This window comes from Neodiprion fabricii, chromosome 3 (genome assembly GCF_021155785.1).
Source record: "Neodiprion fabricii isolate iyNeoFabr1 chromosome 3, iyNeoFabr1.1, whole genome shotgun sequence".
In the NCBI taxonomy this organism is placed as follows: Eukaryota; Metazoa; Arthropoda; class Insecta; order Hymenoptera; family Diprionidae; genus Neodiprion; species Neodiprion fabricii.
Genome location: NC_060241.1, coordinates 4,295,205 through 4,308,242, shown reverse-complemented (window position 1 = coordinate 4,308,242; position 13,038 = coordinate 4,295,205). Strand labels below are relative to the sequence as shown.

Here is a 13,038-nt window from a genome sequence, read left to right as displayed (position 1 = left end):
AGATGAGATATACCCAATAGAGGAGGTAACACAGTGTCCTGATCATCGGTTATTAAGGGTGATTAATTGCTGCTCGTTCGATCATTCGTTTTTGGAAATTGTGCCAGGAAACACCTGAAATTTCATGGTAAGTTGATCGTTGGGTTATCATCGAGCAAGTCGCGTCACACGTCGATCAGAGGCCAGACTGGATCTCAAGTCTCGCGATAATCTGGATGCACTGACATTTGGTGTGTGAAAATTGTTCGTGGCTCATGTGTACCGGATGGCCAGCAATCACAGCGAGACGCTTTGCCTGGGTCCGGTCCAAAGTCCCCGCGTCCACCTGGAATGTGACATTTCTGCTAACGATGCAGAAGTGTCTTTCGCTCTTTGCGAGTGTGGTAACACGGTTTGTTTTATCTTTCTCTTTGTCTCGTGGATCGTTTGTAAGCCCACGATCTGGAGGCTTGGATTCCTCGTTAAAATATACGATTATCCATTTGTTTGTCCTAAACCGTTAGACTACTATTACGGCACTGTGCATACCAAACTGGATTAGTATTCTTACCCAGTCCATTCATCAAGGGGAAAATACTTGGAGGGAATTAGAAATGACCTTAATAAAGTATGCGAGGCCTGCTCTACGAATTCTTGGTCAACGATCCAACTTGGAGGTGTTAAATATCAAGTTGGAAGGCAGAGTATCATTGTATTGAATAGTTCTTGGAAAAACAAACTTTTTATGTCAAAAATTTTTTTTGCTCGGCTTTAGTTAGCATTATTGCTGGTACTTGTTTGAATGTTATTGCAATTTTGGTAGTTTCCAAGTTGCAAAGTAAATTTTGTGTTGGTAGTTTCCACTTTAACGTACATGCCGCAAGACTTTTTTACCGTGTATGGTGCTTTTTGAGGGATGTAATAATATGAGTATAGTAGTAATAAAATACTCTTCCGTGTTTTAAATATCGCGCCGATACATTTTTAATTTTTTTCCCATCTCAAATAACGTGCAAAGTGTAACCGGTTCTCTCTCACGATTACTCGCAGAGATTATTATTGTTTCACAGTCGACTGAAGTTACGAGGTACAATGTCCTGCTTCGAGACGACTGGCAGATGCTAAACGGATGGTGCTTCACGCTTTGCAATGCCTTCACAAAGACACAGAGGCTGAAAGATAAGGACGTTACGGTTAAAGCGTGTCTGTGTCAGTCATTGATCAAAGCCCCATAGAGGATAGTCGATCATACGTACATTATTCAATCAGATTTCAAAGGATCGATGGCTCGAACGCTGTTCATATAGACTTCCCATCAATCCCACGCCGCGCAACGAACCCTCCATACATCCAGTGACATATCCCTTATATTCATGATTCTACCCAGCATTAAAAAACATTCCATTTGCGCGTATTGAGTAACGATTGGAAATCAATTTTCACAATATCCGTTCCAACAGTCAACAACCCGTCGCACGATAATGGTCGAAAGAAATTGATGAGTCTTGATTACGTTATGGTTTCTACTTTTTGATTCTGTTTTTTTTTTTTTTCTCCCGAGGCAGCTGATTTTTATTCATACGAATACTGTTCCATCACTGCCAAGTCAGCGAAAGTGTCGACAGATTACATCTGCAATGCCGTATGCGCGATTGGAGTTGGAATTGATCGCAACGATTGACGGGCTCTCGTTACGCATACGTGATTACAAAAAAACGATTGCAACCTTGTAAATATACGCTTCGGGTGATAAAGCTGTGCAAAAAACCGGATGCCTTAGTTAATTATCGCAATTCTACAGGAGCCGATCGATTATTACGAGTTCATAATTCAATGGACGTCAGTCGAACCGGTTTTTCCAATATCTCGATTGTTTTATCGCGTTTTTGTGCCAGGAGTCCTCATACGAATCCTAACCCAGTTTCGGTTATGAATAATTCGTTCCTGGCTGCTAGTAAAAGTAATATAATTGCTGATTGAAACTACGATTAGAATTACCGTGGCTAACCTCTTCAGACACGAGTGAAATGCACTCAACCGTCACGTAATGATTTATTAGGTTTCCAACCGAACAGAAGTCTGCTCGAATATCTTTACTTTTTTTTTTCATTTCAGTGTTTATGTCGGCAGAACGATTCTCGGGAAGAGATTAATCGGTACTTTTCGTGACCAATGCATGATAATGATCTTGCAGAGTTCCATGATCCTGAGTGTGAGTAGGATGATTAATACGATTGTTTACCGCATGTGAGTAATACTATTGTTGAATTATCGAGTCGCACGTTATAATTAATGGCTTTGATCCATTCTTATTAGGGTTACAGGTTTAGAATGAAATTTCATCCGGACACAATCTCCATTTCGAGATACCCGTTATTCTGAAAATTCTCGTCGTGTGACAGAAGACAAAAACCGTCTTTTTGCAAACTGCGTTACAAAGGCAGCGCATATGAATCCCACAAAATTGTAAAAAAAAGGAAGTATATTGATGTGACTCGCTATAAAGATCTGCAGTTTCGTCATGTTTTTGCAACGAAAGCGGCGTATGTAGCTTGCCGATACATTAATCTGTGGAAATTTGATCATGTCAAAAACTATCTTTTTGGCAAAAGTAGCTGCAAAGACTCAAGAAGAAGATATATTATCATCAAATATCACAGTATTCTGGCAGTTATTCTTATCCGCTCAACTTTTTTCAAAATGAATATCTTTGATTTAAAATATTATAGTGAATACCGAAGACAGTCATGAAGAAAATAGTTCAGTGACTGTTCCCAACGGAATGACGTTTGTCAAGTTATGTTCTTTTCAAATTGACGACTGCCCAATGCTCATCTGAGACTCAAGTCCCGATGCTCTCCTCACCTATTATACGAATCATGACGGAACTGACGAGTAATAAATGACGCTGCTACTGTCTGGGTACGATGATAAAGTCATTTTGTACGCGACTCGAATTCGGTCCAATTAGTTTCCAGTGAAAACTGACCAGTGAATTCCAGTAGCGTCAATGTATAGACACTGATATGCATACTTTAACCTGACTAGTGACACATTTTTATTCATTGATGATCCGCCCTCTTCATTTACGCAAACGCGAATTCTCGTGTAGGATACGATTATTGCTAGAAAGAGGACCGGGTAATGAGTAGACCTGACCATGAAATTACTCCTCATTTGCATTTCATAGCTACAATACCATCGAGGTCAAGGCAAATCCGACGAATGGATATTTGGTTATGAATTTTACCTAGTCTAGTCTCACTGGTCGGTTTTTTAAACGGTAATAGATACGCAGATCCTATCCACAAGTGTCTTCTAATTGTAAGGTACCTTTTGAAACTCTTGATCATATCTCTTCAGAAGTTCGCGACGTGCTCCAGATCGGTCGAAAATTCTGACCTAACCACAATTCTCAAGTCCCTTTGTCGCGAGAAGATTTAGCCTCATGCGACGTCTGGTGAGCAGTCATTGTACCGTTAATCCCTTAACCAAGTAAATAACAGACGCTTAGCATTTATCAAACTATAAAAATTGATAAACAGTTTTAAAGTTCTTTATAGTTTTTAACATCGTTGAAAATTCACCGTTCGACACATTTGCTCAAATACGTCATTCACGCTACCAGTGAATGTAAGGAAATTGAAAGATCAACTTTACGTCGGTACGTGTTAATTTCAACGGAATATTTTTTAAACTTGCACAAATTACGCTAGACGTTACGCGTAATCGGTGTATAAATGGCTCTTGATTCGGAATAAAGAAACGGTAAGCGAAGAGACAAAGAATGCGATACTACGGTACTATGTATAAGAAATTCCGGCGATCTTTCAATGGATGTCCTTCTCTCTCTCTCTCTCTGAAGTCGAAACTGCGAAATTATTTAAACAGTCTGAGAAATTCTTACAACTATATCAGAAGCACTTATGCCTTATATTTTGATATCCTTCATTTTCTACTTATGTTCTCTATTTTGTATTGTGGTAGAGTAGTATGAGTTATATGTTTAGTTCAAAGTTATTATACATTTTTTTTAAACGTTTATATCTCTTATGTATGGTTTTCTCATACATATCATCGAGAGTAAGTACCATTCATTGTACACCGGAGTTGTCCCTGGGGGGCTCACCACTCCAGGACATTCTTAAATAAACGCCTGTCTCTCTCTCTCTCTCTCTCTTTCTCTCTTTTTTCTCTCTGGCTAATTTCGCGCCGGTCACTGCGGGTACAAATTTACACATTCTTACTAAATAAGCGCGTGCCTTGCGTAGCTGGCCGCGATGGTCATCGAAGGTAGGTAGAGGCGGCGCAGAGTAGAGTGACCGTTCCCTAATTTTCATCGGGTCAGTGACTCGCCTAAGAAGCGAGTCCGAAACTCACGCCGTGAGAGAACCGACCGTCAGAGTCTCGGAGAGCTGGAACCTGGGCATCAGGTACATACCTACGGGGCCCAGGTAGGCTGGTAAGTACCGTTGCTCGAGCCACGTTCAATGTCAGTATCGCCACGGCGCTAGTCTCGTCTGCCTCGAGTGCATCGACAATCACAGTGCGAAACAGATGAGTAATACCCAATAGAGGAGGTAACACAGTGTCCTGATCATCGGTTATTAGGGGTGATTAATTGCTGCTCGTTCGATCATTCGTTTTTGGAAATTGTGCCAGGAAACACCTGAAATTTCATGGTAAGTTGATCGTTGGGTTATCACCGAGCAAGTCGCGCCACACGTCGATCAGAGGCCAGACTGGATCTCAAGTCTCGCGATAATCTGGATGCACTGACATTTGGTGCGTGAAAATTGTTCGTGGCTCATGCGTACCGGATGGCCAGCAATCACAGCGAGACACTTTGCCTGGGTCCGGTCCAAAGTCCCCGCGTGCACCCGGAATGTGACATTTCTGCTAGCGATGCAAAAGTGTCTTTCGCTCTTTGCGAGTGTGGTGACACGGTTTGTTTTTTCTTTCTCTTTGTCTCGCGGATCGTTTGTAAGTCCACGATCTGGAGGCTTGGATTCCTCGTTAAAATATACCATTTTCTATTTGCTTGTCCTAAACCGTTGGACTACTATTACGGCACTGTGCATACCAAACTGCATTCTTGCCCAGGCTATTCATCAAGGGGTTAGAATTGACTTTCATAAGGTATACCAGGTCTGGTCTACGAATCGTCGGTCGACGATCTAAGTTTGCGGTGTGAAATATCAAGTTGCAACATAGGATATCACAGTGATCGTTGGATAGACGGAATCGAAAAAGAATCAGTAAAACTCTTGGAAGTCTTCACTGTCATTTTAGTCTTCTTGTTGTTAACAGTTTGTTAACAGAGATTGTGAAGTAGAATTAACAATAAAATCAATTCGTTAGTGCACCTAAACTGCATAGCTCTTCGAGAATTCATCGGCTCATTATTTGAACTGCAGATATGAAAGATTTTTCAAGTTCTCTGGTCTTGTGTACAGAATTGATAAATTTTAGCAGGAATAATTTGTAAATCTTTCTTCATCAACCGCGAACTCAAGCTTAAGATATTATACAAGGACGTGAAAATACCGGACTCTTTCAATATATTTCTCCTCTTTATTTTTCAAAATCGAATTGTAAATGTGGTTAATAAATTAGTGTAACACTTGAAAAGATAACGTTACTTCTAGTCACCGTAAAAATTACATCGAGTTTCAACTGCAGATCTAGAAATCCGCGAAAGCTATTAATTTACGTCGTGTATCGAAGTCAATTCAGAACAGGGGCATGAATGATAGTCTTCTAATCATCGATAAAAATTCATTGATGCTCGCGCAGCTAAAATTTTTCACTGTGTGCAAATGACCGTTGTATTGGGTGGTTAAGAAATTAGTATAATCTGATTTGTAAATTATTGAAGGAGGAAAAAAACTTGATATCTCGAATCGCTGTAACGTTACCAAAAAGTCTTTCGAATAATATTTACGAACTTTGTTCAGCAATATTTAAAGTAAAAACGTAAATGATAAATTAAATAACCTGAAGCGGTGAAAAAAATAATATAAATATGTTTCGCAAAAGACAAAGCAACGGTTTCAATAACCGCACTCGGACAAATGTTTGTACAAGTTTGTTTCGAGCAAATAAATTTTATTTGAACACTGCTTGTTGAATAATTCATTTAGCATAACCAAACACAAGCTATGTGATACGATAAAATTTTGTTTTCGCGTTACAATAAAAACTGTCTATAGAACGATTTCAACTTGAATGCAAGTAATTAATTATTTTTCTCCCCGCAAGGTGTATTTTTTGATGACACACAATTGTTCGAATATCGCATAACCTACTCCTGGAGCCGTGGTAAAGAAATTCCGACAAACGATAAGGAAATTTTCTTTTTGCACTATATTTTTAACGAACTCATACATACAGGAAACCGGTTATTGAACGACGTTACTTTTCAGAAATACTAGTATTTGCTATCTGCTAACACAAGGGTGCACTTACCCATAATGCATTTGCGATAACCTCTGCGCAAACGCAAGCCAATCGTCCTCGTTATACTCGAATTCACAAATGAGAGAAATACAATTTTCACATTTTTCAGTTCCTAAAGTTTTCATTTTCGCACACCGACAACTATTCACGTCATGTAAGTTTGTTAGAATCCACTTGGTAGATAAATCTATAGAACACAAATAAATAAAATATCATTCTCGTCAATAATTTGTCTCGTTTTTGTTTTATCAAAAATTATCCTAGGATTACGAATTATTATCTAACTACAAGAAAAACTGAACAATTGGCGAAGGTTCAACCATCGAATCAATTAGCGTTATTTTTCAAGACTCGAAGTGGACGAGGAACAACCGTTAGATGTATCGAAAATACGTTCGTGCGTCGTATATATTCGATTGGCAAATACGCAAGAAAGATATTTCGCACACTTTTCTCACGGCTCGTATCTACGAACATTAGCAAAGTTTGCTTTTGGCAATAATTTTCTAAAGAAACTATTTTGACCGCCATGGATCTTTCAATACAATTATTCTCCCGTCCGTTTCTCTCTTTCTCTCTCTCTCTCTCCATCTCACACGTGGCCTCATTTATTTCAACACTGTTATTTCAGAAGATGATTAGAACTTCGTAGGTATGAATTACACAACGTGCATCGAGAACTTGTTTCGAAAATTACGCGTTCGACAGGGCAATCAAGATTAGCGTATGCAGGCTTAATAAGTACCGCGGAGTTGTTCGATTATGTACAATTTCGAGTTGAATAGGCACCTACAGATAGTCGGATAAATTTTAAAAAGTCGTCCTTCGAAACTTTATCGGAATATATTATACACCGACATAATCGTCAGCACGCATATCGACACGTACCCGATGAATTTGGTGCGCATTAAATTCGCCATTGGTAGAGAACCGTTACATTGGCGTCCAACAATGCATGCACGTCTCCAAGGCCCACACGATCACTTCCCATTAACTTTTTTTCCAACTGCAACAATATCGCAAAACAAATTTATCCGTGCCAATCACACTCCAAGCCACACAAGACATAAGATTATGTGAAAACAATTTTTTTTATCTCGATTACAGCGCCGATTCAATTATTTTTCTTAATAAATACCCAGGGTATGGATGTCGTTTAGAATTATGTGAATACGACTCATCTCACCTGTACAAGCATCGTGTAACCGATTGCCTGTCGCGTCGATGCACATTCATCTTAATTTCTTTTTACTACAACTTTTTTTTCGCGGATCCCCTCAGAGTAAAAAAAAGTTCGTTAATTTTTACCAAAAAATTTTTGCCAATTATTTATGTTTAAGATGAAAGTGACGGGCGCGTAGCGGAATTTTTTCTTTCAGGATTTAAGCCTCGATTCTGATGTCAACTTTTATTATGATTCTGGACAGTTTTCTGGATTTTAGAATTTTTTATTAATTGACTTTTGCTCCATTTCGTACGAAACAAAATTTTAAAGAAATCGTTTTCAAGTAAACAAAAGTTTTTCTTTCGGAGAATCATCCAAGAATGTAAAAAATTTCCAACTCTTCTTCTTCGTAATACGATTCGATATTCGTTTTGAAAATTTCTTGAATTAATCGACAATTTTGAAACTAGCAAAAATGTCAGTTTGTATTGTAAAATTCATAAAATTCGTGACCTGTTTCGTATATTCACTAAAGAAACAAAAATAATCCTGATTCCGATCCGTTGGTTTTTTAACAATCGTCATAAAAATTCATTTGTTAGTCATCCCGCCTTTTTTTTTTTTGTTTTGTTTTTTTCTTGAGGGCGGACAAGCCGCGCGGGGTCGAGTTGCGCGGGTCAGTGTACAGTCTCGATTTGAATGACCAGCAATCTTCGACCGAACGTTTCAGACTCGCGAAGTGCCAGAAAGAAGACAATGTAAGCACTGTGATGTTGGGAGTAGAAAATAGGCATGCACGATACGCGTTATACCAAATCGGTTGTTGTGGGCTAACGGTGATATTGTAATAAAATAATGATGGTAGGATAAAATTTCTACAAACCAAAAGGTCAGAAAAAGGAAAACAAACACGTCGGTGGATATTGAACACGATAGCGCTGAACGAACGGGTTAAGATCAAAGTCCAATTTTGGCCATTCTGTACTTGGGAGGTTCCGGGATTTTGACCTTTCGCGTCGTTATTTATAAATTTGGATTCGTAGATTTTCGACAAAGGCACGAGTCTGAGATTAGAAAAGTCCGCTTTTCGACTGTTCGGTATTTTCGCAAATCGACATTTTGCCTTTTTGCCAAAACGAAAAAAAAAAAATAAATAAATAATAATTCGGTATTAATAAATGAATTTATTTATACACTTTTGCGTTCTCAATTTCTACTTTTCTACAAGTTTTCGTATCTATGGTGTTTCTGAGTCTTTAATCGTCGCTAGTTTGACTTTCGGTATTTCATCCCGTCGATTTTTTTGGTCATTCGTATTTTTATACCCCACCCGAGCTGAACTTTATAATGACTAAAAAATTCGGATATGACTAAGAAGATACCGTTGCTTCATATTGACGCATGAAACGTATATTCTCGGGGGAAAAAAACGTCATCTACCTTTCTCTCTCTCTCTCTCTCTCTTCTCTCCTTTTCCTTTAACTCGACTTTCAGGTCCGGGAATTTGATATCCGCTTAACCGCCGCACAATAACGCGCCGATCTTGAGCCGGCGCTAATTCCTGACCTTAGCCTAACCTGACTTCGTCAGCGCAGTTCCATCGAAATTATACTGTATTAATTAGCCGTCCGTCAGAACAAACCTAGCAGCTCGTTAGTCGTGGTTCGTAAGCGGCTCTGTCGTCACTTGGAGTCCCGCTATCGCGTACAACAACGGTAAAAATTCGAATCGCTCAACGACTTCCTGAGACACGAGAAGCGCCAGCAGCGAGCGGTTCCGAGACGCCGATTTTGGGCCTCTAAAAAACCACAAACCGCTCTTTTTGACTTGAAATTAGGTATCGGAATTCGCGTATCGAACTCGACTCGAGATTCCGCCGAGCCTTTCGACCCAGACGAGTCTGTGACCTCGGTTTTTGTTTCAGTTTTACACCATGCGGATCATCAGGATAGCGATATTCTTCCTCTGCGCAGGACTCGTATCCTGCGAAGAAGATACCGAAGGCGATGCTGCGGCCGCATTGGTCGAAGCTGCTCGGGCTCTTTTTAACGACAAGGAAACTGTCGGAGGACTTCAAGGCATGGCCAGTGCTTTCATGCAATCCGGTGCCGGAAAGCAGGTGAGGAATTCACACCGAAATCGTCGCCAAATTAGACGCTTTTTAGTCACGATCTCGGTAACGGGAATTTTCGCCGCTAAAGTTACGGCTGTGTTATTTATGCCGTTTACAACACTGTTCAGATTCCAATGAATTCTGTAAACACGTTTGATATCCATGAACTTCTATTCGCGTCATTCGAAGTTTAGTTGAACCTGTAAAATCTCACGGAACTTGATAAAATGCTAATGGCGGCAAACAATAACACAAATTAAACTCGTAAAATAAGCATTGTATTGCAGAGTTTAATGTTCAACAACTTGGGAAATAACGTTCAATGAGAAAAATTCTCTCAAACTGATTACACACTTTGGTGATCTGTGCTACTCCTGTATGTGGAAAAAATTATCTTCAAGTCACGCTCATAAGATAGTAAAAAATATTGGATTTCAATAACGAACGCAATAGGTCACTTGCAGAAATCATTTCGAGTTGGGGCACTTTCGGCGTGCTTACTCGTCTATAGCCTATTTTTCATTCGATAAACTTGATGAAACTTCATATGTATATGTATACAAGACAGTTGATTGTTCACCACAAATCTTGTAAATTTTAAGGTGAACGAGATGCTGGCAGGTGGAAACGGAAACGGAGCCGGTCAAATTTTGTCCGGTATCGGAAGTCTTCTAGCCGGTGCCGGTGGCCAGGGTGGAGGTAATCCATTGGTCAACAGCGTGCTCGAGAGTTTCATGCAAAGTGGTAAAGGAGCATCGAGGAGCAGACGAGAATCCGAAAGCGAGGGAAACGGGGGCTTCGACTTTGAGACCATGGTCAACATGGCCAGCATGTTCATGGGAGACAATCCCGGCGCCAACGCCGAGGGTATCATGGGATTCCTACCCATGCTGCTCCAGAACTTTGGAGGCGATGGTTCCGCCGGAGGCAGCAGCGGTGTCAAGAAGCACGACCATTCCGGACACTCCTGGTTCCTGCCTCCGATCTTAGAGAACGCTCACATCATGTGGGAACACTTTAGGTGTGGCTCGACTCCGAGGGGATAACCACTCCTGAAGTCAGGTGTACACCCTGTGAGAAAAAGTCGTGTAAAGTCATCCAGAGTCACTTCCGTCAAATCATGAAGTCGCTTCAAGTCAGTTGAAATCGCTCAGAGTCTTGTGAAGTTACGTGAAGTCACCTGAAGTCATGGTGGATGTTAAAGCATCGAAATCGTCAAGGCAGATGTACACCGATCTTCAGGAGTGGTGGTCATCCGCTCGCTTGACTGTCTCTGTTCAGTGTTAATGGTGAAATTTTCTTAATTTCAAAAATCTGATAACCTACCTCTTTCAGTAACTCGGAGCTTGGACAAACTCTGTGGAAAAACAGCGGGCTGGCTAATATCGTTGGTACAATGACCAACCAGGACGGTAGTCTGCAGTACGAGAAGATATTCCAGAGCTTCGAGAATCCAAGTTTTCGACGTCGGTGGGTCAGGAGCTTGACGAACTACGTTGCTGATTGGATTTCCCACGTTTCAGACCCCGCCACGCGACAGCGGTATCTCACGACCGTTCAGTACGTTGGAAACGGGTTCCTAAAGTCCCAAGGATACCCAAAGTCCGCTATGTTCGATCCTGCCAAGCCAGCGGAGAGTCTGTCCAGGTTGGTATTGCAAACAGAATTTGACTTGGCACAAGCTTATTACGTTCTCTGAAATTCGATACTTCCTTTCAGGCTTACCGATGCGACGGCCAAACGGTTCCTCAACATGAAGATAGACAGTCAAAAGTACGTCAGGCCGGCTTTGGCCTACTTTCAGGAACTGACCAGTCTGGCTTCGCAGAAGGGATTCATCGTCTCTCACATAAACGCCAACGAGCTCAGCAACAAGCTCAGTAACACCATGAACAACGATTTCATCGAGCCCTTGCTAAAGGTGAGCTTGTTTATGATCTCTCATTAAGAACGACAAGCTCGATTTTCTTGCTACTGTAATCACTGCCTCCACATACCCGCCACTTGGTCGAGATACTAGTTAGCAAAATTTTACTTCCTCAGGTATACCGAGCCTACAAGTGGGGCACGAAAAGGCCAGAGTGTGCAGCCCACATTCTCTGCGTCATCAACGAAAAGGACAAGGAACCGTCACCGACGCTTCGTCAAGGACTAACAAGGTTCGCGAGTTACCCGGCCGCTTGGTTCCTCAGCAACAGAATAGGTCAAAATTTCTGGACTCTTTACGCGGCGGTCAGCGAAAGCGAACGTTGCTTCGTAAGTTGGGGAAACTGATTGGTTCCAATGGTTACCCACATTAATTTCGAATTGACGGTGTGAGTTGATTCCGGGATTCTTTGTTCATTTTCAGGCCAAGCACCCGGTCGACTGCAGCGATTTTCACGAAGAAGAAGTCAGGGTGACAACCGAGGCGATACACAGTGAACTCTAATTAAGCACGAGCTTGTATGTTTTTACGAATCACGAGTTTTCTGGTGATAAAAGACTTTGACAGTGTCATTATCGATGATTCATATAAGACGTACGTCCGTTTGTTCGTTCGCCTATTAACTTATCATCTTCGTATCAGGAATCTTGATGCTCGGCCGTACTTAAGCTGCGGGTTGAACAGCATGAACGAAATCCGCGATATGAAAAACGTCGCGTATACAATGTTGTAGTATTATGTTGATAAATTAACGATCAGAGGCATTTCTTTCTGTTTCTTTTGTTTTTATGTATACTTTTAAGAATTTTTAATTCTATCGTTATCATTATTATTATATATGTACGTATGTTTTCTCTACATATAGCGCATTATTATCACTAATTTGATATAGTTTATATCAATCTCTACCATCTTGTATTGTATATTTAACTATTTAAGTTGTGCAATATAATGATCAATAGGTGCTCTATATAGTATTTTCTTTATCGGATCGGCGCGATTTCGCCAATCAGTTTTGTCGTTAAAATTCGTTATTATATATAATATATTAGGGTGTTTCAAAATAAAAAAGAAATTCCGTTTTTCCAACGGGCCACACCTGAAATAGTTAGTTTGGGTAGAAACAAAAATTCTGGCGAAAGGTGAGCATTGTCGGTTGAGTGGAAGATCGGGCACATTTGATTTTTAATCTTTTTTTCCTTTTTATCGAATTTATGATGGTTAATTGTTAGTAAACATTTTTTTCGTGTTCACAGCTGTCAGCGGATCAGTTTGTGTCTTAAATAAGATGCTTTTGCAACTCTTTAGTTGATATTTAATATTTTAATTTAACTATTTCAGGTGTGGCCTGGTGGAAAATCGAATTTTTTTTTATTTTGAAACACCCTAGTAATA

The 13,038-nt window shown here is 40.3% G+C and overlaps 1 protein-coding gene across 8 annotated transcripts; it reads left to right on the top strand.

Annotated features, from left to right (window-relative positions):
• Positions 1-39: 39 nt before the first annotated feature.
• On the top strand, positions 40-12,613 carry LOC124178938. 8 transcript variants are annotated; one of them, XM_046562775.1, is made up of 8 exons: positions 1,856-2,023; positions 2,095-2,191; positions 9,528-9,722; positions 10,319-10,737; positions 11,052-11,363; positions 11,436-11,637; positions 11,760-11,972; positions 12,067-12,613. In XM_046562775.1, exons 1-8 carry the CDS (start codon positions 2,007-2,009, stop codon positions 12,145-12,147), a joined length of 1,536 nt encoding a protein of 511 aa, XP_046418731.1. In that variant the 5' UTR covers positions 1,856-2,006; the 3' UTR covers positions 12,148-12,613. The 8 variants fall into 8 exon arrangements, with proteins under 8 accessions (XP_046418733.1, XP_046418731.1, XP_046418735.1 ...); XM_046562777.1 differs by lacking the exons at positions 1,856-2,023; positions 2,095-2,191 and adding an exon at positions 40-127; XM_046562779.1 differs by lacking the exons at positions 1,856-2,023; positions 2,095-2,191 and adding an exon at positions 4,314-4,441.
• Positions 12,614-13,038: the final 425 nt, after the last annotated feature.